Consider the following 27,107-nt stretch of genomic DNA (forward strand, 5'->3'; position numbering starts at 1 on the left):
TAGAGTCAAGACCCAGAACTTGGTAAATCTCTACATCAGAAACCTCTCACTGTATGTAACTTTTATTTTTCCTTAGAGAGTAAAACTGCTGAGTCTATTTCTAAACAAATAAGATGCCCTGGTAACTCGAGGCACAGTATACAAGGCACAAGGTGTGCTGTGTGGCAGGGTGACACCTGGAACAGCAATAGTAGCAGAAGTGTTGCAATGACGGCTACACAGACACTATTACCACACAGCCACATCCAATGCCACCCAAGCTCCTAGAACAGCAGCCACGGACAAGTGTTTCCTTGCTTAGTCCCCTAACTTTGGTCCTCCCTCCGACCTCTGCCCTTCTCTGAACTGTATCTAAATGTCAACTGACTGCATTGCCTTTCCTTTCCGCACAGTTACTGTTTAAGTCGGCTCAAGCTTTCCAGTCACGCTCCACCCTTCACCTTAGCTGCCACATCTTTCCTACAATGCAGAAGTAACCCTTTTCTGCTTTTAGTCTCTCATGAGCCTCTCCAGCCTCCCACACGCTCCTTTACAGCCTTTTAATACTATTTTTATGTATCCTCCCCTTCACTCTCCCTCTTGCCCAATTAAATTGCAAACTCCCAAAGGAAAAGTTTAAAAAACGTATCCTTGTTTAGTTCTCAAAAAGGTAATTGGGGGAATCTAAGAATTATAGTCACATACACTGTTAACGCTGCTTCTTTTCTGCTAGGAAGTCCTCTTTCTTCTCTTCTAGCTAAGCTGACTTTGTTTAAAGGTAACAGTAGCACCTGACGTCCATTTCAGTTACTGTAGTAGCAGAAACAAATAAAAACCATGCATGTTGTATAGAGAAAGTTGCTAGCAGTAATAAAGGCTGGACATGTGCTACAAACGTAGGAATCCAGAACTCAGAAGGGAAAGGCAGAAGGATGGTAAATATAGTAGGGGCAACATGACAAAACCCTTTGTCAACAAAAGAATCAAGCGGGAAGGTACTAATGACGTCTATGCTTGAGTAAATAAGGACCAGAGCTTCAGAAACCGCAAGTTTAAAAAAAAAAAAGCACAGAAAAAACCTTTTAACACAGATTAAAGATGAATTAAGTTCTTAAAACTTTCAGCACCTGCTAATTGTTTATACAGCCTAACAACTGACTAGAATACCTTCCTTCAACTTCAGACTCTGTACACACTAACTTTCTATAGATGTTCATATAAAGTCTTATGTTATAAAGACAATGATCTAGATCCGATGTCAACAATGTTGAGACTACAATCTATTTTTGGTACTTTAAGTCTTTAATAATTAAAAGCTACTATCACATGTTGTAAAATCTGACATCTATCCTGAGATCAAATTTATAGTGAAATAATTATTATGTAAGTTTAACTACTTACATATTACCAGCCATAAAAAAAATCCCTTCATACAAACTGCTTAGTGCATCTGACTTGACTGTATTCTAAGAGAAGTCATTTACATCAATTTGCCTTTTTTACTCATAATACTCACCAAGTCTTTCTGAGACATTTAAGAAATCTAGCATGACTAAACTTACAGAATTTTCTTTAAAAGTGAATGAACTACTTAAAAACAAAATCCCGCCAGGCAGTGGTGGCGCATGCCTTTAATCCCAGCACTTGGGAGGCAGAGGCAAGAGGATTTCTGAGTTCGAGGACAGCCTGGTCTACAGAGTGAGTTCCAGGACAGCTAGGGCTACACAGAGAAACTCTGTCTCGAAAAACAAAACAAAACAAAAAAATCCCCAAACCAAAATACTCATTTTCTATTTCTGAGCTTATGCTGCCATCTAGTGAAATGCTGAGAATTTAGCTATTCTGCTGCAAAACAGACCAAATAACAGTAATAGCATACCAACCGTTAGAGTATATTTATGAGAAATAAAGACATTATAGATCATTTTCCAACACATTTAAAAGATGCTTCCATTAAATTATGCTTATATATTTTAATTCATTAATTTAATCATCAAGCTACTTGTTTAATCAGCAATAATTTTAAAAATTACTGAAAAAAAATGAATCAGAAACATTAAATTAATTTTTTATCATTTATAAATTCTGTGATGAGTCCCAAAGAGCCTGTGTCTGGAATTGTTAATAGAGCTGCCCCTCAGCACGTCCCGAGGATGCAGGACCCCATACATGCCAAGGTGAGAATGCACAAGCATATATAAGACAGCATATGTTTACATACAATGAACAGCATCTTCAATATACTTTAAATCATCCATCACTTATAAAACATAACTTAACGTAAGTGCTGTATAAACAGTTGTTACATTATATTCACATTTGTATTAAATAACAACAAGAAATGGCCTGTATATGCTCAGCATAGAAGAGAGTCACTGTCTTTTTTTTCTCACTATAGTTGGTTGAATGCATGAATTCCAAACCTAGCTCTAAAAAGGGCCAACTGTACTTACTAAAACCAATATTCATTGTATAGTTAAAATATTAACATTTGTTGAGCAAAAATCTCTATGTAGACTTCCATACTACCTGAAGAACTGACTGGGGATGGTAGGGAAGAAGCCAGCATGAGGCCTACCTGGGAGAAGATATTTGCTGTTGGAGCCACTCTGCTGTCCACTATACTATACAATATTGCTAATAATCTGTCCAGTGGAAAGGGCTTTGGTCCAAGAAGATGATTGCTTGTCTGTAGAGAAAAGAGAACATAAGACTTTTTGGCATGCTTATTAGCATCCATTAATTAGACCTAACAATGGGTTTCATGATAATATTCTGCTACACATAGATAATGCAGTTGATCCCATTCACACACACCATTTGCACTCTCTTACTGCCCCCCCCCCCACTCCTACAGACCCTCTTCTTCCTGTCTAGTCTTCCTTTATGTCCATAATTGTGTTAGCCCAATGAGCTTCATTTCAGGGTTGTTGGAGCATGGCCAGCCGCTGAAGAAATCTCTCTCCCTCGTCAGGAAGGGCAGTCAAGCACCCCTGCCAATTCCCTGCTGCAGGCCTACCTTGTGCAGATAATGCCACCTTTTATAAATGACCTTAAATTTCCCTTGTACCAATAAACATGAAAAAACTCAGCTATTTGCAGTCTTGACACTGTTATCCTGTTGCACACATTCCCAAATGATTTTTCAAGGTAATGTATAACCAAAACTAAGACTTTAAAAAAAAAAATGTATGTGTATGTGAGTGCCTGAAAAGTATGGGTGTGCACTGGGGCATGCTGGGGGGTGCAGAGGGTGATGGGGTGGAAGAGTTCCTGAAACTGGAGTTCCACGGCTGGGATCACTATGGGGAGCACCAGATGCTCTTCACAGCTGAGCATCTCTCTAGCTCCCACACCGGGTTCTTAATTGCTGGACTAGAACACATTACTTATTTCCCACCTCTTCAGACCAATTCTTGGAAAAAGTTCAATATAGTTTTGAAAAGACAGAGAACTAAAAATACCATTTTAATTTAGCAAAGTAATAAAGTTGTATAATTCATAAATAAGCTGTTAGCATAAAATAATTTTATAAAAACTCTAAAGACAGAAAATGTTCATAGTTTTAGATATTCATATGGTACAATCACATGTCATTAGAGAAATTACAGCACTGGAATTCCATTCTTAGCAGATAACTTTAAAAGCAGGTTAAAAATATAAGGACTTCCTATTAACAGTAGAAAATAAATTAGGAAAGTATATCCCTAAGAGTAAATACATATTTAAAAGAATAATGTAACAAAAAAAGCCCAAAACCCAATTAAAGTACACAAAAGCAGTGTTAACTTCACTTATTTACAGAGTTCAGAGATTATTTTCCTGTTCTTAAATTTTGCATGCTCTTTCTAACAAATACTTCAAACATTGAGAAAAGCAGAGGCTTAATACAACAAATACTAATGTACTCACTACCCAATTTTATCAAATTCAAATATTATACAATACATACAGAGAAATAAAATCTTAGACCGTGTTACTGATTAGTTGGAGTCCACTGAACCCTTTCCTACCTCACAACAGTGCTGCTCATGTACTAGAGACGTGAGCACCATACGACCTGAGTTCCTTGTAAGTTGTACCATTTTGGATGCAGCTTTATACCACACTGCCTTTTCCCTTTAACACTACGTTTTCTTAGATTTGCCTATATTTTATATATTTTACAGCACTAAAGTGGAAATTTCTGGTTTCTTTGGAGACTCGGTTGAGTCATGTGATATTTTTCTGGAAACTGTCTTATGAGATGATGGTTTTGTTGAAGCAGACACATGAGAGGATATTTTGCTGAGAAAAGATGTGTTTTTCTGGAAGCAGCCTGGAAAAAGGGCATGTGATGTTTTGCTAGAGCAGACACTTGAGAGAACAGGTAATGTTTGGAAAAAGGATAAATGTAACCCAACAGACAGTGGACAACACTGTGTGGTATTGGTTTGCCTGGCCTTCTTTGCTGATCATTTTTTGTTATGACTTCATAGAGAAAAACACACCAAAGAAGTTCTGGTGGTGTCTGGAGACATCTTGCCACTTCCAAGGACTCGGGCAGATTGGCAGAGCCTTATTGTTTCTCTGGATAGAATTAGCATTGCTGATCTGTGAATGGCATTTGCAAGGAGACTGAACGACTGCTGCTAATTAACATTAACGTGAACTGAACTGCTGCTATCCTGACAGTGAGGAATGGATTCATCCCAAAGAAGTATTTCTAAACAGGGCCACAGCTTCCTTTGCCTTTCCACTACCTCTGGTGGGTGGTGGGCTAGAAGGGAGGTTTTTGCTTTTTTGGTTTTTTTTTTTTTGGTTTTTCGAGACAGGGTTTCTCTGTGTAGCCCTGGCTGTCCTGGAACTCACTTTGTAACCCGCCCGCCTCTGCCTCTCAAGTGCTGGGATTAAAGGCATGATCACCACTGCCCAGCTAGAAGGGAGGTTAAAACATTTAAATACGGGATCCAATGCCCTCTTCTGGTGTGTCCTAAGACAGCTACAGCGTACTTATATAAATAAAATAAATTAAAAAAAAAAAAAGAAAAAGAATTTAAAGTAGGTTTTGAAAAATATAAGCCTACACAGCACTAATCTATTTTTAAACTTTTCCATTTTTATGACTATATCACTACCATATTTACTTCTTAAGAAAGCCATTACTACTATAGATATGTTGCAATCGACAATCCTGCACCTCTCTCCTTGTGTACACACATGCACATGTACTTCTGCAGGGCCACTGCCAGGAGTTTGTCAACAGCATTATTTGTTTGTCTTCCCTTCTTGAGCACATAGGAAGACTTAATGTCTCCATTTTTTGCAGATGGATGGAGGCCATTTAGCTGAGTTCTGGCTACTGGGATATGAGCAGAAGTGATGTAAGTACTTCCAAGAAAAGACTTCAAACTACTGGTCCTCTCCCTCTTCCTTGCTCCCTTTGCTGTTAGTTCAGGCCAGTGTGTTTCCCCTGGCATCACTGTTGGATGGCAGAAGCCATGCAACTCTAATTTGGTTACACTGTGAGCAACATATAAGTTCTGGTCTGGTTAGCCATTCACAGAGTCTTGGGATTTCTTTTTCCTGCAGTGCAACCTAGCCTTAGCCTTGACCAATACACACACATTTTGTTTGTATGTAATTTGATGACATACTGTCAACCTACAGAGTAGGCAGCCTTTGTTTTATAGACTGATTTATGTGTCATTTGAAAGCTAGAATTATCAGTCTTTAGTTCTGTCAATCCAAGACTACAATGTTGTACTGCGGTTGTAATGTACATTCCCTGTTAGTATTCGAGTTTCTGTTTGTATCACTTCCTCTTTGTCATTCTGTAATGGGTTTGTAAAACTGCTCACACATTCTAATGTCCTACTGTATGAGTTCAAGAGAGCAGGAAACATTATTAAAGGCTTTGGTGTTGACCCTAGAATTGGATCCTGGTTCAAACTATAAAAAGGTGGGGAAATTATTGAATTTCTTCAAAACTGAAGAAAAGACAAAGCTGAAAAAAATTACTCTTGGAATAAAGTATACAGAGGCAAAAGAACACGAAAGAATGGCTTTGTTTTGTTTTTTTGAGACAGGGTTTCTCTGTGTAGTCTGGGCTGTCCTGGAACTCACTCCGTAGACCAGGCTGGCCTCGAACTCAGAAATCTGCCTACCTCTGCCTCCCAAGTGCTGGGATTAAAGGCATACGCCACCACAGCCTGGCGAAAGAATGGCTTTGAAAAGAACAAAATATCTAATGAATCTATCCACTCAGTACCTCAAGAAGACAAATCAGATAAAGGGGAGAAGCAGCAACATATGAAATGTCAATGTTCAGAGGCAAAACTAATTCAAGATAATGAGAAGCCCAACCCCAGATTAACTACAGCACAACTGTAACAGTAACAACAGACATCATGAAGAGCAGTGAGAGCATACACACCTCAGAAAGAGAGAGGCGGAGGCCTTTCTATACCAGCAACAATGAAAGGCAAAAGACAATGAAATAAAGCTTTGCTTCTTAAAGTCCTGACAAGCCACCATTAGCTCAGAAGAGTGGGAAGAGCTCATCCCCAGTGGGCTGCAGTCCTAGCTCCCCACTCAGCCCGGAGTCAGCCGCAGCTCCAGGCCACAGAGCAGCCGCAGCTCTCTACCTTTTAAATCTAGTCACTGGTTTTAAGCTGACTCACTAAACCCCTGTTAAAAGTACTCAGTGATAATCCCAGCACTCGGGGGGCAGAGGCAGGCGGGTTTCTGAGTTCGAGGCCAGCCTGGTCTACAGAGTGAGTTCCAGGACAGCTGGGGCTACACAGAGAAACCCTGTCTCGAAAAACAAAAAAAAGAAAGAAAAAGAAAAAAGAAAAAGAAAGGACTCAGTGAGTTAATAACTGAGCTTTTCTAGAATCTTCAGACAAAATTAGTTTGGTTTTGAATTGTGGTTTAAACTCCCTTTGATCTGCTTATGGATATTCATCTACTCTGAGAAGTCTCATACATGTTCCCACGTGAGATTCCTTTCTTTATATTGGAGCTTTGCTTTGTTTTGTTTGAGACAGAACCTCACTATGCAGCCCTGGCTGGCTGAACACTCTGTGTAGATCAGACTGGCCTTGAACTCATAGGGATCTGTCTGCCTCTTTGCCTCCTGCGTGAAAGTCCTGGGACTAAGTACATTAAAAAGGTACACAAATCATTTGCTTATAATAATCATAAATAAATTCATTTAAAACCACCCTTTGTCGAGATCTTACCATTTATTAAAGACAAACTAATTTGTATACTAATGAGATATATGTTTACATAAAAAATTAAATCTTTGCTGAATATATGATGCAAGATGTAGAGTGGTTTCAATGTTTTGCAAAGTTGATCAGTATCATTGTGGTGAGACCATCATTTTACAAACACACAGCAGACAAAACGGCAGAAGCATTTGGAAGGGATTTTCTGGAATGCTTGAATTTCTGTCTTAAGCCCAATCTAAATTTCATTTTACTCAAACAAGCAGGTCAAACAATAATTTTTAAAAGTCAAGTATTCTAAACTGAAATAATCCAAAGATAAACTAAATTGATATTACATGCTGAGAAACAATGGTAGAAAAATACTGAAGATTTTATTTCCTGTAATTAAGCTATTATATTCTTTAGAAGCAGGAAACTTTCTACGTGTAGTAAAAACACTGCAATCTGTAACCAACAATTGTCTCAAATCTGAACATATGTGCTTCACACTGCATGATGTCATGCCGAGTTCTGCGATGACATGGGTCAACCCTCAGATGATTGCAGGTTTGATTTTAAATTAATGTTTGGTTGTTGAATGTTTAGGAATCTTCTACTACAGACATAGGAAGTCAAGACCCATATTATAAAAAGTTTTGTACTCTTCACTTCCAAATTTCACATCGCTGAAATCAAATCTCTTAGCTGCTTAAGTGTTTATGGTTCCTCATTTCTATTTCACCAATGGATTTGGGGAGAAGGGGATTGTAAAGTGGAAAGGAAGAAAGTAACTGAGTTTAATCCACTGTGTTTATCTAAACAATCCAGATAGAACTTTTCCACCAAGAAAGTTATTAAAAGTTCTGTCAACTCAGTTTTATCTCTAGCACCCACTTCTTTCAGTTTGCTTTCAAACAGTGTATTTAATAAAATATCATTACATGGTAACATTACCAACAGAAAAGGTTCTTATATGCACATACAATTACACATTCACCTACTTCCTTCATGATCTTACATGCAAACGTTTTTCTAAATTCAAAAGTTAAGAGAATTTAAACATGAATACCTTCTCATGCTTCTTTAGAAAGTTAGTCTTCTTGATTTTCCCATGATGCTGTAAGTAAGAAAAATTATTTTTTAGACAAAGAAGCTTAAACTAGAATAAACAATTTGTTGAAAATATGGTATACATTTCATTTTACTTTCTCTCTCTCTCTCTTTTTCTCTCTCCCTCTCCCTTTTTCAGAAGTCAGGAGTTAGTTACCCTTGCCAAAAAAAGACTAGAAACAAATGACCTAAAAAACAAACCCCAAAACCCCAAATCAAAAAAAAAAAAAAAAAAAACAAATAAAAACTTAATACTTTAAGTTTCATGTCCATACAAATGTTTCCAGTGCAGAGACGGAAGCAGAGTCAGGCTCAGTGTTCCATGATGGCTGGAGTTCAGATGCCCAGAACTTACATAAACATACATGCTGATGGGTTTGGCAGCCTGCCTGTAATTCCAGCCTTGGAAAGAGGAAACAGGGATGCCCAGAGCAAGCTGGCTAGAAAAATTCACTAGTCTGTGAGTTTGGGGTTTGATGGACCCAGGACGACTTCAACGTCCACATGTGTGTACATAGATATGCATATTCAACTTGTCCACACACATACGCACACAATATGAATATATGCACACATACATAAAAATAGAAGAAAAAAAAGAATGTTTTGAGGGAGTGAAATGTTTTAGACTAACAACTTGAACCCTATTTGCTCTCTTCTGTAAACTACCTACTTTCTCCCCCAGTTCAGACTGTGATTGTAGAGCTATTAACAGGTCCAGATTGTGTATTTAGCATCCTAGTCTAATCTCTCTGCCCCTTACACATTTACAGATACAGAGGAACTTCAGTACTCTGTGAATACCATTCACACAGCACCACACTCCATAGATATTCACGTTCCTTATGAAAAAAATAAGTGTGCCAGTTATATAATACACTCTGTTCTTTGAATCATCTTTAGATTAGCCAATACAATTTAAATGCTCTAAAAATAATTAAAATTGTACATTATTTTTAGAATAATGACCAGAAAATTGTTTTTCATGTTCAGTATATATACAACAGTTTTGAAGCTTGTATCTCTGAACCTGCAAGAACAACTGTACTTCTAGGATTTTCAAAAACACAGATGTTACTATTACCTTAAGGAAGAACCTCTTATCAGTTCTCGCTGGGTTATAAGAGGCAAGGTATGCAGCAATAAGAATAAACTTGGAGTAATATGGAAGTTCCATGTGGGTGTACGCCGAGAGACCTATATAACAGAACACCAGAAGAGCATTCATCAGGTGCCATTAGGTGTTTTATACCTTTTCCAGGTTCCCCTTTGCCCACCTCAGCTGTGCTCAGCTACTGCTCTGGATACTGGTACTATCGAGCTGAACCTTATCGATGGCATGCTTTGCTTGCTCTATTTGACTGTCTCTTCCCAATTTGGAGTCTAAACGCTACTATTTCTTCCTTTAAGATTATTTTCTTCATTAAACTCTCCCTGAAGACCTTATATGACCACAAAATAGGAGATTTTACCTCTATTTCAATTCTCCCCCATACATACAAAACCCATGTAATAATATATGTTAAAAGCTACTTAAGATAAAAATAATAACCCCTATCAACAGAACTATCCACTGAAGCCATATCTAGTATGCACATAATGCCAATTTCATGTGCACAAAACAGGCTCTGATACTTCTGTGTATCAGTCTGTGGGAAGTCACTTAAGACCTCTGAAAGGATTGAAAGCCAGCTCGTCCTCTCACCTTAAACATGACCAACAGCTCAGTCTGAAGCACGGGAGCAGTTCAACTACATTATAGCACTGCTCTAACTCTAGTCCTTTCTCTCTCTTTCCTACAGTATACTACTCGCAGTCACTTGTAAATCACCTCAAGTGCTTAGAAACCAAGAGAAGAAACAAGAAACAGAAACCAAAAAGCTCAATACCACTACATTATACCCCCCGCCACTTTGTTTCTGTTTTTTTTTTTTTTTTCTAGACAGGTTTTTCTCTTTGTAGCCCTGGCTGTCCTAGAACTCCCTCTGTAGACCAAGCTGGCCTCTGCCTCCCGAGTGCTGGGATTAAAGGCGTGCGCCACCACTGCCTGGCACATCATGCCCTTCTTAAAAGAAAACAAAAGCATTTGAAACATAACCACTGAAGAACCTGAGTTATTATAATCATAAAACTCATGAAATATTCCATGTGCTAAGTTAAAGCTGTATCATAAAATTGGATTATTTAGGTGACAACACCAAAAGAAATAACAGATTTTTCATATAATAGAATCTAATACTTAAAAAAATAAAAAATTGGTATTTAGTTGAAGAAAAATTACTAATGAAAGTGTTGTAACTTGGCATTTGCTACTGACGGCTCTCTAACAGCACGTCCAGCAGTATGAGCAGAGGCCTGTAATCGCCACAGGGTTGCTTTGATACCTTTCAGTTGTCCTGGGTCTGTGTTATCTTTCTGTAACTTTTCCCACTGGGAACTAAAACAAAACAGAAGAGCACAAACAGATTGAAAGACACAAGAAATCAATATACAGTAATAAAGAGCCCCACAGAACCTACCACTTCCATTAGAAAATAGAAAAGTAATACATACATGTCTATGTTTGTACATGTACAAAGTCATTTGATATATAGTAACAGTCTGACAAAATACTCAAATGTTAATGTTTTAATAATCCTTTTACTCTGATCATAGGTGTAAAACTATCAAAATTACAATAAATATATAGCAGCCACTCTGTAAGCTTCCAACAGCTCAAATCATCATACTGGATACAACTGTACATTAATCTATGGAACAATCAACTGAAGTGTATATAGTCAATCAGAATATTGAGACCTAAAGATTAAGTCCTCCAAGAACACACAAAAGCAGAATTAATATATATGAATCTGTATTTTTCAAAAGTTTACCTCTGAGTGCTGAGATTTAAAGTGTGTGCCACCAAACCTGGCCCTCTTGCCATTTTTTTTTAAAGATGGCATCATATCATGTATCATATAATTGCTTATCAAGCAATCTATACTCTCATACTGCTCTATACTGTGTTTGCCCTTATTTTCATTTAGATAAAACTAAATTCATTTTTTGCTATCAATCTTTTAGGTAGGCTTTGCTGCTGTCTCCGTTGTGTCCAGACTGTCCCCAGCAGATCTCAGAGGGGCTTTATGAAATGTCCCTGTTTCAATAGCTTTAATACTTGAATGACAGGTTGAAAATACAAATATTTTGGCTTCACTTCTCTGAGTTTCTCAAAAATCCTGATCAATTTGCAAGTTTTATTAACTTTCTTTTGTAAGTGACTTTTTGCTTAGAACACTAAAGATGTTTTTCTTTTCTTTTAAAACAGTTTCCAAGTCTTAATAGTAGACTTAATGATTCTTTCAAAGATGTTGAAAGTAATTATGTTGTTTTATGTGAGGAAAAGTAGCAGGTATGACAGAGTCAGATACTGAGACTAGAACTTCTAGGGATTATTCAAGTAGTCCAGGAGGAAGAATAGGTCCTAGAGAAGAGACTACGCTTGAGTGCTGACTGAGAGATGCAGTGAGAAACCACAATCTGACGACAACAGCTACTAGATGTGGCAAGAAGGTATGGTAACTTATTAGAATGCAGCAGACAAGTAGAGTCTCTGAATTGACCACTCTAGAGAACCTGGACTATCAACACTTCTGGTACAGAAATGCATCTTCTTTTATTTCCCAGATGTTTGCTTTACTCTGGTTTGGAGGTTTATAACTACTCATTGTTTCCTATCTCCATGGGTACCTTATTATATATGCTTTTTCTATCATACGTGAAGAAGGAAAGGAAAACATGCATACATTGGTTTTATATGAAATTTAAGTAGTTTAGAAATTTGAAGTATTCTGGACTTTAGATTTTTGGATAAGGGAGCTTAATCACCTGTACCATTTCTAGTTCTAGCACTCTGGATGAGCAATATTTAATAGGTAAACACAGTTACCTTGAGATCTCCCTGAGATACACAGTCTGCATTGCCTTCTTCAGGTGAGGTTCAATATTTCTCCACAGTTTGCGAGTATCACGTTCACCTGCTACTCCCAGGAGAGAATTTCAATAATTTAAATCTTGTATAAATGCTCTCACATGAAATATTAATAATGATAGTCAGTTACCTTCTCCTTTAACTACAGGTTCACAGTATTTGGGGAAATTAAGCACTGCCTATGAATTTAAAAAGAGAGAGACAAAAAGCAGGAAACAATTATAATTAGAAACCTTTTCATAAAATTTATTACAAATTATACAATTTTACTTAAATTTTAAGTAAAGTGTCATTTTATAAAACAATATCAATAATGGTAGTATACCAGCAAACATGCTATTGACTAAATCCTATCTCATACATTAGGCTCAAATAAAATAGCAAGGCATAATTTGTACTCTTAGTCATAATGATATTTAATAAAAAAGATCAGGGCCAGACCATTAACTATCTTCCAGCATGTGAACACCATCATAATTTAAGCACTACCTAATTAAGGATGACTTAAAGTGTTCTCGCTGGTCGCTGCACATATGAGTTCTTGGCACTATCCCAGGCATGCCAAGTCAACTGGAACATTTCATACCCAAGAATCATGTTTTAACAATGTCTCTAGAAATTCTATGCAGTAACGGTACCATCCTACTGAAATATAATTTTAGTGAATTGATAAAATGTGTGTGTATGTTTACATACAGAGATAGAATTTATTAACATGAATTTGATCTTAAGTATTTTATGATGAAATGATTTAGTAGTAGAGCCTAGAGAAAAGACAGACATAATGATATTGCTGTGCAAATTCAAATTCAGGGGACAATATTAAGTACTAAAATTAACTTCAGAGAGAAAAGAATAAAAGAGAGCTATTTGGTTCAGCCAACTTCTTGCCTTAATTTTAGATTTTCAGACCTAGGCAGAGAACATAATTACTAAGGCATCACGTCAACAAAGCCAAATAGCCCAGACAAAATGTACTGCTCTCCAGCATCATGCCCGTTTCTCCTACATTTCTTTCTCCAATATCAGCAAATTTCTCCTACTTTGTATTAGAATTTTTGTCTTAGTTAATTTTCTATTAATGGGACAAAGCACCATAATCAAAGCAACGTATAGAAGAAAGTATTTAACTTGGGGCTCGTATCTGCAGCGGGTTAGTGCATGATCACCATGTGGGGAGCATGGCAGCTTGGTGGGCATGGCACTGGGGCAGCGGCTGAGAGGAGGAGACAGAGAGTGAGCTGACTCAAAATGATGTGGACTTTTTAGAACCTCAAAGCCCACCCCTAGTGACACACCTCTTCCAATAAGACCACCCCTCCTAAGCCTTTCCCAGATAGTTCCACCAACTGCAGACTAAATATTCAAACATGTGAGCCTATGGAGGCCATTCTCTCACACCACCACAGACTTACTACAGTGAAGCAGAAACTCAAACTCACTAGGACCTTAAGCAGTGTTGCTAGTTTCTAAGAAAAACAAAGCAATAAGGCTGCACTTTTAGAGCACTTTGGTAGAAACATTAAGTGGTGGCTATGGCATAGTTGGCAAATCTCAACTAGTTGGAAGCAAATTTGAACTTTTGTTAGGTGAAAAATTAGTTTTGTTAGTTTATTCCAAAAAGGTTTTTATCTACAGTCAGGATGTTAGGCCTGAGACAGTTGGGGTGGGCATGGGGGTGAAGGAATGAACATTCAATGGGCTTTAGCCTAAGGCAGGTTGTAATTACGTTCTGGACCTGCAACATTCCACACTCTCCATAGTTTCTGAAACTTCCATTAGTCAATTAGTACCTACAGACACAGGTTCCTTCTAGGAATTTTTTTTTTTATAGAGTGAAATGACTTTTATTTTCTCATAAAGTCCAATTTTATATTTCTTTAGAATACTTTCATTGTATTACAAGCAGAGGCCAATTAGTCCTCAGGCTCTGAACCATCTTCATCTTGACTAATCTGGAAATAACGAAGTTCGTAAGTCTCCTTGTCAGATGCGACCACACGTAGCCAATCACGGAGATTATTCTTCTTAAGGTATTTCTTGGTAAGATATTTCAAATACCTTTTGGAGAACTGTTTCTCAGAAACAACTGTGATTTTATTCTTCAGGCGTTCAATGTGAACAACATTGCCAAGATTTCCAGTTTTCCCATTGACTTTAACCTTCTCCCGTAGAAACTGTTCAAAATTTCCAGAGTCAAAAATTCCATCTTCTACTGGATGAGTAAGGTCCAAATGAAACCTCCAGGTGGACTTCTTAGGCTTCTTGTCTTTCTGCGGCGCCATGTTGAGCTGCAGCCGTGGGAAGAGAATGCCCTTCTAGGAATTTTTAACCACAGAGATGAAGTATTAAATATTAACTGAAGTTTGTGTTTGTTGAGACAGGGTCTCTGGATGCTAGACTGCCAGCAGGCCTTGGCATCACCTGTCTCCACCTTCAGTGAGTCACCTCCCTCAGTGCCTTCACTGAAGCTTTCTAAAAGGGAACCAGTCATCCTTGCCTCCTTCCTTTCACAACTCTAAGACACATTCATAATAACGGAAAGGTATAACTAACAATGAATATACGATTTTCTTATCAGATCGCAGCAGGTGCTAACACACAGACAGAAATCCATTAGCCTCAAAGTGCCTTTTCCAAATTTCTGACACATATTCTCAGCTAGAAGCTTGTCTTAAAATTTTCTAACAGATATGCACACACATATATTGTATGTGATGTGTGTGTGCACACACAAAATGTTCGCTCACCAGGTGTCTGAGTTCTTTCAGATCCCGACAGACAGTGTAGAAAACTCCAAGGAGAATGTTAATGTAGGCAGCGTAAAAATCCGCTGAATACTCTGGAGGATGATCATGGGACAGGATCTTTTGAAGGTTTCCTGTTCACAGGACACAAAACTAACTTAAATGATCAACACAGAACCACAATCATTATGCTCCAGAATCTTATAAATGTTTTTAAAAAACAAATATTTAGGTCCAACAATAATTAAGAAAAATAAAGTGGTTATCAGTTAGAAAAGAGTAATTATGTAATAGAATAATTTGTATTTCTTTTTCTTCCTAGCACGAATTTCATAAATGATGGGTTAAGCATCTCCGGCTAAGTCCCTCCTAAACAAACTGGAGCTTACACTAATGAGGTGACCTGACTGAGCCTCTAATAGCTTACAAGTGACAGCAGTTGCTAGGGTCCCTACTTCCTAGCCTTTAGGCTGAAGGCCAAGTTCATCCCCCCAGGCAAAGACTTAGTTATAACTGGACCTATTTAGAGGGGGCTCCATGCACACCCCTAAGTGATGGAGTGCAAGCAGTACAGACTGCCAGTGTACCCACGAGCTGGGTGGAAACACACCCCATCATGGCCATGGAGTGCAGACAGTACAGACTGCCAGTGTACCTACGCACTGGGTGGACACACACCCCACCATGGCCACAGGGTCAGCTTCTAGGCTTGACACCTCCTTGAACCTCAATTTTGCATTTTTCATACAACTGTTCATGTCTGGCTTTTTCTCAGTCTTTCACAATCTGATGGTAGTCAGTACAGTAGTAAGAAAGGAAATGCTTTGAGTTCTGTGAGCCCTACAGGCAAACCAAGAAACCAGAGGGGAGGACCACAGGAACCCTAGTGTACAGTCAGCTTTTAGAAGCCAGGTCTGTAATGGAGCTGGCATCTGCAGGAGAGGCAGCTCTGTGAGACAGAGTCTTTAACCTGTGAGTTCTACACCAAGTCCTGGAAGATGGTTCCAATGGAATTGACATATGATTGGCACACTGGGCCAAACAACTGAAGAATAGATTGCTGGATGAATTAAAAACAAAACAAAACCTGCAGTATTTGTTATCAGAAAGTGTTCTCAGTAGAAATAATCCAGATATTGCCAGTGGCCCATTTCAGCCATGAGGAACACTCCAAGAATCAAACTTCTCAGTGAACTGCTATAAAAACAAGCAGTTGCTTGAGTACAGACTACATACACAATAACTAAGGCCTAAAGCACCCAAGGCATGTCTGATCTAATAGCCTGGGATTACTCAAAGTTATGAAAAAAAAAATCATGCCTAACAAAAGCTGAACTACTACATAGCACATGAAGAGAAAAACATTTTGATTGGCCTGAGTGTCCTATAATTTTGCTTTTAAGGCATGACCTATCACAGAAAAAGCCACCCTAACATAGACAGAACTTTTCTGTAATGAACAATTAACTGTAAATGAATATACTCAAACATCAAACAAAAAGCAATAAAAGGCTGTGGTACCAGAAAAAGCTAAAATTAGCCCTGGAATAATAAAACAGGTGAGTCCCACCATCAACCCAGTTTGCGTTCCTTCCTTCCCTTCCTCCCTCCTTCCCCCCTCCCTTTCTCCCTCCCTCCCTTCCTTCTTCACCCTAGGGTCTCTTTGTGTAGCCTTGGCTGTCTTAAAACTCTCTATATAGACCAGACTGGCTTTGAATTCAGAGATTAGTCTGTGTCTGCCTCCACAGTGTTGGGATCAGAATAGTGCACCACTATATCTGGCTCAATCGGGTGAGCCTGAAGGAGCTCAGTAGTCTGTCTGAGCTGAGGAGAATAATGATGGTGTGGAGTTAAGACAGCTGGATTTGCAGGCAGTGTATTCAAGGACATAGAGCCATCCTAAAGCGATGGAAACATCATATGGCCAAGTAAGAACAATTTCTGTGGATCAGAAGGAAGTGGGAACAAACAATTATTGAGAACTAAAGGTTAGACAACACCCAGCTCACATGGGTTAATTCTTCATGTTACTTTTAGTCAGAATGCACAAACCATGATGAATATGAGGCACTCAGTGAGATTCCAAAGGTGCTAGGTCTTAGAAAATTAGCCCTGGAATAAAAATTATTCTAGATCCTTTCTCCCAAAACATATGAAATATAGCCTAAGAATGTTCAAATCACAATATCTATAATTAATTTTTTAAAAAGGTAGCTAGATGGAGCTTAATACTCGGGGAGGGGGAGGGAGAGTTAACAGAAAGAAAACCAAAATGGAAAAGTAACAGGTTAGATTATTATTATAAATATGTTTATATGTTCAATGGTACAGAGAAAGGGGCTCTATGATGAAAAATTCCAAAGGAGGGCAAGATTAACTTCAGGGAAAAACAAAACAAAAACAAACAAAAGATGAATTTAAAGACAGAAAAAAAACTACGCCAAAAAAAGTCAAGTCAGGGGCTGGTGAGATGGCTCAGTGGGTAAGAGCACCCGACTGCTCTTCCGAAGGTCAGGAGTTCAAATCCCAGCAACCACATGGTGGCTCACAACCATCCGATCACGAGATCTGACTCCCTCTTCTGGAGTGTCTGAAGACAACTACATAGTGTACTTACATATAATAAATAAATAAATCTTTAAAAAAAAAAAAAAAAAAAAGTCAAGTCAAGGACTTTTAGTTTAAATAAACTGCAGTGGGACAGGCTCACATGGCCTACAACAACTAATACAGTCCCAGGGAAAATGAAAGCTGTGAATGAGGTCAAGTGTACGGAGCAATAATGACTAAGTCCGCTTAGATCAGTGGTTCTCAACCTGTGGGTTGTGACCCCTTTGCAGGTTGAAAATCCTTTCACAGGGGTAGCCTAAGCCCATCAGAAAACACAGGACACCTTACAATTCATAACAGTGACAAAATTACAGTTATGAAGGAGCAATGAATTTTATGGTGGGGGTCACAACATGAGGTGTATTATAGATAGCATTAGGAAGGCTGAGAACCACTGATTTAGATGAAACTACATTTATGTATCTAGACTAACAAAAACACACTAGACAGAATAGATGATGAAAGCTATTTTCTTTCTCATATTTATATTTCATTAAAACCAAAAGATTATTACAGGCTCCTAGTAAGCAGAACCAAGGGCCATATAATAATGAAGGAAACAGAGAATATGGGTGGAACACATAGCGAGTGAGGTAGGAAATTATGTCACTGAAAATTTCAAATTGTTACAGAGCAGGCAGGCCTTACCTTATGCTGATAGTAACTAAACCAAATCTAATCTTATTTCTACACTGCAACACTACAAAGATTGCTAGTTAATTTTGTCCTGAAATTTCAACCATGTTTTACATCTTAAAACAAAAAACAAAAAAACCCCAGACTCTACAATATTGTATCCTTTGATCTAAACCTCTTTCCTATTCTTCTCCCATTTTTCTTTTGTGTGTGTGTGTGATTTTTATGGATGAGAACTATTAAAAATAAGGTCTTTATCTATTTTGAGTTCCTCTAAATAAAAAACAGTTAATTAGCTAAACCAGGAGGTGTTACTTGGCTTCTGTTCTTGTGAAAACAGGCAACAATGTGTTGTTCTCAGCAACGAATGCTTATAGCTCATTAGACGAGCGGGGCAGTGTTAACAAGGCCGAGGTCATGGGATGCTGTTTCCTCCCAGCCTGCTACACCACCTTATGCTTCACAGTTATAGTCTTTAAATTGGAGGGATCTTCTCTGTATAGTGATAGCTCAAAATTCAATAATCTACAAGACTATTAAACAATATAGAAGGACCGTGAAGTACCATGTTCTTCCAAAGAGAAAAATTATTAAACCATAAAATTTAAGATTAAATATACCCACCTAAAATAGACAAGAGAACTAGTATTTGTTAGAGTAATAGTTACAGCAATGACAAATAAATATATAGAATCAAGAAACAGTCACCATGGGACTTAATTCAAGTATATGACAAAGATTTCTCCCCAATTCTCCTCAATGTATGTTACCAGTCTAGTGTGATTCTTATTTGTGTGGATGTTATCATCAGTGTGTGTGTGTGTGTGTGTGTGTGTGTGTGTGTGTGTGTGTGTATGCATGTATGTATGTATGTTTACATCTTAAAAAAAAAAACAAAAACAAAAAAACCCCAGACTCTACAATATTGTATCCTTTGATCTAAACCTCTTTACTATTCTTCTCCCATTTTTCTTTTGTGTGTGTGTGTGATTTTTATGGATGAGAAGCTATTAAAAATATGGTCTTTATCTATTTTGAGTTCCTCTAAATAAAACAGTTAATTATGCATGTATGTATGTATGTATGTATGTGTGTGTATATATATATATATACACATATACATATATGTGTATTATATATGTATATATATATGCTGTTAAAAGTATACTATTAATAAACACATAAGACCTGCTCATTTAGTAACTATGAGAATTGCTCCCTTCACAGTTGTAAAATGCAGAAATAGAAGCATTTTATTTGAGACTGACAGCAACAGTTGATGATATTTCAATCTAACATTCTGTAGCTTAACATTTTGAATAAAAATCTTAACAAGGATTATTTGCTCAAACAATTGAAACTTACCTATGCTATAGTCAGGGAAATATAAGACAAATGGCTCAAAGCATCCAGTATTTGGACGAAATTTTTCCCAAATAATCTCACTGAGAAAGATAACAGTCACATTTCTGTCAGTCTATAAATAAACAGGAAGAAAAGTAACTTAGTATTTAACAATCCCAGGGCAGTAATTCCCTTTGGATTTATCTTCAACTAAATTCAGCAAAGCTTAATATATGTAACAAATTATTTGCATATTAATAAACTGTATTTAGAAAACCTAATCAGAGAGCTCAACCATTTGTAAATTTTCATACATAATTGCTTAGAATTTCCATTAAACTGTAGGTTAATCAACATTTTAGTTATTCATGAACACTAGAGCAGTCATACAGAACTTATTTTGTAGATATTAAGAAACACATCTGTTGGAAAAATTAAGACAAAATCTTTCTATGAGAATTTTTAAAAATCATAGGCTTTCAATCAATTGACAACAGAAAAAGAAAATTTAGCACTTTCCATTATTAAAACAGTTACAGCAACTCAGAGAAAAGGAAACATGGAGTTGGATCAAAGTAGATCTGCCATATTGTATAACTTCATATTATATTTTTATTAGATAGTTTATTTAAATTTAAAATATTATCCCCTTTCCTGGTTTCCCCTCCGAAAACCCCCATACCTTCCCTCTCCCCCTGCTTACCAGCCCACCCACTCCCGCTTCCTGGCCCTGGCATTCCCCTACACTGGGGCATAGAGCCTTCACAGACCCAGGGCCCTCTCCTCCCACTGATGTCTAACTTGGCCATCCTCTGCTGCATATGCAGCTGGAGCCATGAGTCCCACCATGTGTACTCTTTGGTGGTTTAGTCCCTGGGAGCTCTGGGGGTACTGGCTAGTTCATATTGTTGTTCCTCCTATGGAACTGTAAACTCCTTCAACTCCTTGGGTCCTTTCTCTAGCTCCTTCGTTAGGGACCTTGTGGATGACTGTGAAAAAATATGGAATGCTTCACAAATTTGCACTTCATCCTTGTGCAGGGGCCATGCTAATCTTCTCTGTATTGTTCCAACCTCAGTATGTGTGCTGCCGAAGTGAGCACATAAGTTATTATTAAGAAATATTAAAGCTTTCTGTTTCTTTTGTTATAGAGGCAAGACCTCACCCTATTTCCTCAGAATATTTATCCCAGATTCTTCCCTCCCTAGACCATTACCCATCCTTAGGGGAGATGCCATGTGTACTTGATGGCCTCCTGACTCTATGCTATTGGTCAGAGACCAATACTATATTCTAGGCCTTTAAGCTATAGAACCCACCCTCATGGTCACGTATACTTTGCAAAAGAGTTTCTATGTAGTCACACCTTAAGCTTTATTGTGCACATGAAACTAGACTGACTGGACTTACTATTACCTGGAAGCCTTTCCCCAAATTGTACTCTGTATTAAATATTCTAAGAATGAGCTGCCCGACTTTGGACTTCATTAGAGTCTGACCTAGTTGGTGAAGGCACTGGGGCTCATTTTCATGTCTTCACAGGATTAGCTTTCCTGCCTGGACACCGGCAGAGAACCCTCTCAGGAAAGACTCTATTTCTCATAAATACAATGCCAAGGTTCTACTACTGAGCTATACACCAGCCCCCAAAGAAAGGACTTTCAAAACACTTTCTTTTTAGAAATTCACTGATTTTTTTAAAAATTAATTCTGAATTTATTTAGACTTACAAAGTATGCTCTATCCACATTCTTGATGATAAAGCTCGTGGAAAACCAACAGATTTATTTGTATTTATTTAGTGTGCTCACGTATATAGCACCACTTGACTATCACACATGGCTGTGGAGATCAGAGGACAACCTGTGGAGTTGGGTCTCCATGAGCATGTTGGTTTCAGGCAAAGAACTTGGGTCACCAGGCTTGGGGGCAAGAACTCCTAACACTGAGCCTTCTTGCTAGGTAAAAGGCATTTTATAAAATTAGTTAAACACGTATAGAAGTTGACAAGAACAAAGATCAATGATTTTAAACTGGTAATATTTCCAACTGTTCATCTTAAAAATCTTCCAGTATACAATGGGTTTTATTACAACTTAAATTTCCTTTGACTTAGATACTTAATGTAAAAAACAGGAAGTGTTTACTAAGTTAACCTTAAATTTTTTTCCAAATAGTTTCTATAGTTAAAACTAAGACACAAGTAAAAGGCCTAATACTGCCAAGGTCACCTGAACACGATTACTAGGTATAAGGAGAAAACAACAGGAAAGACTATGACAAGAATGAGAGACAATGAGAGCAGCCATTTAAAACCCCACACAGCCACAAAAACTAACAAAATGAAAGGAGGACCAAGCACAGGCAGGTACCTCAATACAGTACTGACCTCACACCTACCCCCTAGAGTGCTCCCCACCCTACCCTCCTCCCCAACTCTCTACTATATAGGTGAACCTTCTTCCTCCCCAATTCTTTACTATAGGTGAACCTCGAGAGAACACAACTGTGAACCACGAGAAAACCACTGTCTCTTGGGAGACAATGATTTCAGTGGCACCTGGGAGTCCCTCAAACTTTCAGCATTGCAATCATTTGAATCAGAATTATCTCTAATAGGCTCATGTATATGAACAACTGGCCTTCAGTTGGGAAGGTGCGGAGCCTTTAGGGGCAGGGCCTTACAGAAGGCAGTAAGGAAATATGCCACTGGTTAAGCCTTAAGGCCCCACTTTCCATTTCTTTCTTTCTCTCTCCCCTTCCTTCCTGTATAGGGATGGAACAACTTGGCTTCCCAACTGCCAGGCTGGCCTCACACTCCTGCTGCCGTGCTCTCCCACCCCATGAGGGACAGGATGTCTTGTGGAACTGTAAGGCTTAAAACCCCTTTCTCCCCAAGGTTACTGTTCTATCACAACAACAGAACAGGAACTAGAACAAGCAGTTTCTCCTGTTTTAATACTGTATGCAACTTTCAAAGGGGAAGACTGCCCTGGTTCTTACTACAATGTTATACTTAACACTTTAATACAAAAAGCATACAGCTAGGAAGTATGTTCAAAACACTATGTTCAAACCACTGATAATAAAACCAAACTAAACATTTAAAGCAACCACAAAATTTAAATTACTCTTAAGTAAAAAGAGCAAACAGTACTTGTCTGCTTAGCTAGCTCTCTGCTGTTGGTGAATAAAATTTCAACAGGAAATAAGCATAACTATTATGAATCTAACATTCCTACATGAACACTGGTAAAGACTGAATTCTCTCATCAATTTTATCAAATTATTCAAATGTTTGTGCTTTTCCCCTATGATAACTACTCTCTAATCTGATGCACGTGCTTATTAAATCTTCCTGCTCTTTCTGCATTACATGGCAATTACAGCTGCTTTAAAACTATTCGATGATAACACACAGTAAAGTGGAGAGTTGCATGGTGACACTGTATGGCTAGTGGACAGAAATCCAGATGATCAGAAAAAGCACAGCATGACATGGTAGATGTAAATGAAAAGATATTTAAGAATTATTGTAGAATCCAATGTCTAGCCCTCTCTCACTAATGAGTGAACGCTTAAAATTCTTTAACAGATAAGAATTACTTTATAATTGAAAATGAAAAGCTAAAATAATTTAATAAGTCTATCAAGTCATAAATTAATATTACTATGGGTAACCGAACTGTGATCATGATAGAGAAACCCGAGACTATAACATACTGGGTAGGGACAGACCTGGTCTATGCCAAGGGAAAGTCACTCTCACTCACTACTCACCAATTCTTGCAGCCTAAGGAGCCCAGGCAAAAGATTTGCTTCCATGTCTCTTAGATACTCAGCTTTATCCAGAACCTTTAGAGAGAGACAGCTATTTGAAAACCAGTTCATAATCTACTTCATAAAGTACAACACATTGTAAGACTTTTTAAATTTTTCCATGCTACAAAGAAAAGTTGTAACTTTTTAAGAGTAAATTTGAATTTACTTCCAAACGGCTATTGTTTGTAAAAATATTTTAAACAGATTAAGGTAAAAAACCTAGATTACTAATAGCATAATTTAATCTAAATAGTCAAAGAGAAAACATGCCACTGCTGTGTTTAAAGGCTGTTCTCTAATTGCTCTACCCAACACACAGTATAAAGTTCTGACTTCATTCCCCACTTTAAAAACAACACAAAACAAAACAAAAAACCCCACCTAAAACCCTGCAAGTCTTTATTGCCCAAGGAAGACAGAAATATATTCTAAAATTCATCGCAGAAATTTTCCTGATAAAACTTTACAGCTACACATACAATGTAATGTTTAAACTGCTGGAAAACTCAAAGACTGAGTTTTGTTCAGTGTTATAATGCTTGTGTTGTAACATTTTCCTAAAACACAGACCTACGTGGTAAACACTTATGGATAACATCACAATATATAAGAGCAAAATGGTGATGAGTTTGGTCACATTAATGACTATTAAGACTGACTAATGAGGCCATAGGTCTTTTAAAAAAAATATAACCAGCCACAGTATCATACATTTAAAAATTTAATGATAATACTCAAATTTCTTCAAACTTGTCCCAAAAAGTCACATTAGTTTCATGGGTGATTAAAGCTTCATGATTGTATGAGTTCATATAGGACAAAAGGAAAAATACTTGATTTCCCCAATTACCAATTTTTCTGAGTTTGTGCTGTTTTTATATTATTAAGATAGACCTAAAGGCTTAAAATTTATTTTTTCACAGTTCTTGAAGGTCGAAATCCTAAAGACCCTCTCACCGAGCATCACAACAATAACTCCAATGGTTCCTAGAGCAAATTCATTTCCTGCCCTTCCCAGCTTCTTCTGGTCCCCTGGGAACAACATTCTAATCTTAAAGGCAAATAAACATCCTCCAATGTCCGCCTGATTTGCTGCAGTGTTCTCTGTCTGGCCTTGCCCACCTGTATAGTGCACTCAAGTTTCCTTCTGAGCCTCTTATGGACTGACATTTAGGATTGGGGTCTGTTTTCCTCCCAGATAACTGGGTAAATCTCCTTACCTTAAGAGCCTTCACTTAGTTTTATGTGTGAAGATCCTTTTTCCAGGTAAAGTAGTATTTCAGGGTTCAGAAACTAGGACCTGATATCTTCTTGGGGCTATGACTTGCCTAACTTGTAGTGCAGTAAATGACATTCTCAAGGGAACCAATGAATTGGCGGTCCATGATTTAACTCTTTATCCAATGTTTCTGCTCACTAACTCCTGGAAGGTTTCCAAGGTCAGTCTTTGAGAACTTGGTACATGCATACAATGCATTTTCACCATGGACCTCCCTCACTTCTCAGACTCCTGGGCTGCCAGTTACCCACACTATGCAAGCTTCATGCTTTGTTCTCCCTTGTTCTTTGAAATACCCGAGTCCAGTTAGTGCTGCCTATGCTCATGACTGTGAGGGTGCTCACTGGAGCATGGGCAACCGACCAGGGGTCACAGGTCTGAAGAAAACTAGCTCAAGAAAACCAGTCATCAACGGCCATTACCTCCTCAGTTAGGGGCAGGGACCTCGTGAGCTCCTCCCTCATCCATGGTGGAATGCTGGCTGGGCTTAATTCTGTGCAGATGACTAAAACTGCGGTCAGTTCATGATTTCAACGGCTGCTGTATTCAGAAGACACAGCTTTGTCCCTGGCTTTCCCAACCTTTGGCTCTTTCCCAATTCCATTGTTCTCTGAGCCTTGTATGGAGGCATTATGATACAGATGTCCTTTTTAGGGACACCTTCTCTCATGAGTTCTCAGCTGTGCTAATCTATTGGTATAGAGGTAAGTACTTAGACGGCAGTTTGATATTATGTTCATTTAGAAAGGAAAAAATAATAGGTTCTCCCTTTGGGTCTATTATTATCTTCAGCCACGGGTTCTGACCAAGCTTAAATAGTTTCCTCCTCAAAAATAGGCCTTAAATCTAGTTGAGAAGGCTAGGCTGACTCCATGGCAGGCTTCAAACTGGCAGTTTAAGAGACTAGGCCTAAGAACTAGGCAAGTCTAGGCAAGGACATACAAGTCAGTTACTAGAAAAAACAACCCAGTTTCTAGCCCCACACCCTGATAATGGTTCTAAAATCCTAGAGATAAAATAAGATAAAGCTTGCCCACCCGGAAATTCCCCTAATGTGCTTTAAATTGGGTCTACCAGCACATTTGGTTGTCTCTCTTGGTAATGGGAGATCCCAACGTGCTGGACTTCTACTCTTTATATACTATTTAAGTCCAGGATATCATTCTTCAGCGAATTACAGACCCTTATATTTGGGGGCTCATCTGGGATTCCCTAGAGACCCCCCCACCCCCGACCCAAATAGTAAAGTGTTTTTCCAGTTGGTAAGTTAGGGTTCCCAGCTGTCTTTTTTCTTATACATCTCTGTGTTTCTGTTTTGGGTTTAACCTAGAGGCTGAGAGGGACAAAGCTGACACGTATTTTGTCACCGAGCCAGGGGCAATGGAGGACCCTCCCGACCTCCTACCAGAGGCAGGAGAACTTGCTAGTTCTCATCTAGATTCTGTACTGGCTGTGGCCTCACATGCACAGTAGGAAGTCTGTCTGAGACAGCCTTATGGTTTGTTTTTGTTTTCCTGGGAATGCCTTCTGTGTTTGTCTGTGTGTATTGTTTGTTCTCTTGTACAAATTTTCCTTAGATTCCTAAGATGGGATAAGCACAAAGCACCCCACTGGGCCTGGGCCTGACCATTTTAAGGACTTTCCCTGAGTCACAGAAGATTTGGGTCTGGTTGTTCAACCCACACACATTAACCATCTTTTGCATGAATAAATGGCCCACCTATGGCCTGAGGACAGGACTTTATATCTCCCCATCATTTACAGGGTAAATGTTTAGTTTATGAGGCTTGGGGCCAACTGAACCAAGTGCCATATATCACCATGTGACAATACCTGGTTAAAAAGCCCCGTTTGAATGAGATCTTTTTTGTTGCAGGCCTCGCCACTCCCAAGCCTCGGGCTCTTGCCTTGCCCCCCATTTCTGCTCCCGAGGAGGATCTCTGAACCCCTCCTTATGTTCCTGCTGCCCCTGCCCAGCCAGCACGAAGAGCAGCACTGCCCCCCCCCCCCCCCCCCCCGTGACTCTCCTGATTCCACCTGGAGTCCACCTCACTCAGGCCTGCAGTGCCAAGAGGGCCAACTCTACTACTGACTTACCCCTCTGGACTACAGGATCACCAGATGCTCAGGGGAGACAGTTTATGACATATGTGCCATTTGTGAGTAATGATCTTTACAACTAGAAGTTGCAAAACTCTCCGTTTTTAGAAAGACCATCAGCTCTCACGGGTCTTCTAGATTCAATCCTGCTGACTCATATACCCATCTGAGATGATTATCAACAATTGTTCCAGGTCCTCTTCACGACAGAAGAGAGAAAAAAGATCGTGAGAGCCACCAGGAAATTGATTCCAGGAACAAATGGGCTGCCTACTCAAGTCCGGGCTGATATTGATACAGCCTTTCCTTTG

The 27,107-nt window shown here is 38.5% G+C and overlaps 1 protein-coding gene, 1 non-coding gene and 1 pseudogene across 4 annotated transcripts in view; all 3 read right to left on the reverse strand.

The window, feature by feature from the left end:
• The window catches only part of Orc5 (origin recognition complex, subunit 5), a 63,859-nt gene that overhangs the window by 27,667 nt on the left and 9,085 nt on the right, over positions 1-27,107 (reverse strand). For both annotated transcript variants that reach the window (NM_011959.3, XM_006535716.4), the window contains exons 4-12: positions 23,376-23,450; positions 19,617-19,728; positions 15,009-15,139; positions 12,389-12,437; positions 12,217-12,307; positions 10,670-10,722; positions 9,370-9,482; positions 8,245-8,292; positions 2,558-2,668 (exon numbers count right to left, since the gene is read on the reverse strand). In NM_011959.3, coding sequence (NP_036089.1) covers positions 2,558-2,668; positions 8,245-8,292; positions 9,370-9,482; positions 10,670-10,722; positions 12,217-12,307; positions 12,389-12,437; positions 15,009-15,139; positions 19,617-19,728; positions 23,376-23,450 — 783 coding nt within the window. The remainder of the gene's footprint in view (positions 1-2,557; positions 2,669-8,244; positions 8,293-9,369; positions 9,483-10,669; positions 10,723-12,216; positions 12,308-12,388; positions 12,438-15,008; positions 15,140-19,616; positions 19,729-23,375; positions 23,451-27,107) is intronic.
• On the reverse strand, positions 14,075-14,884 carry Gm15421 (predicted gene 15421; annotated as a pseudogene). The gene has a single exon (NR_004442.1). The product of NR_004442.1 is annotated as a predicted gene 15421 (transcript).
• On the reverse strand, positions 20,591-20,697 carry Gm22887. Its single transcript, XR_003956043.1, has one exon. It is a non-coding gene; the product is annotated as a U6 spliceosomal RNA (small nuclear RNA).

This window comes from Mus musculus, chromosome 5, assembly GCF_000001635.26.
Source record: "Mus musculus strain C57BL/6J chromosome 5, GRCm38.p6 C57BL/6J".
Classification (NCBI taxonomy): Eukaryota; Metazoa; Chordata; class Mammalia; order Rodentia; family Muridae; genus Mus; species Mus musculus.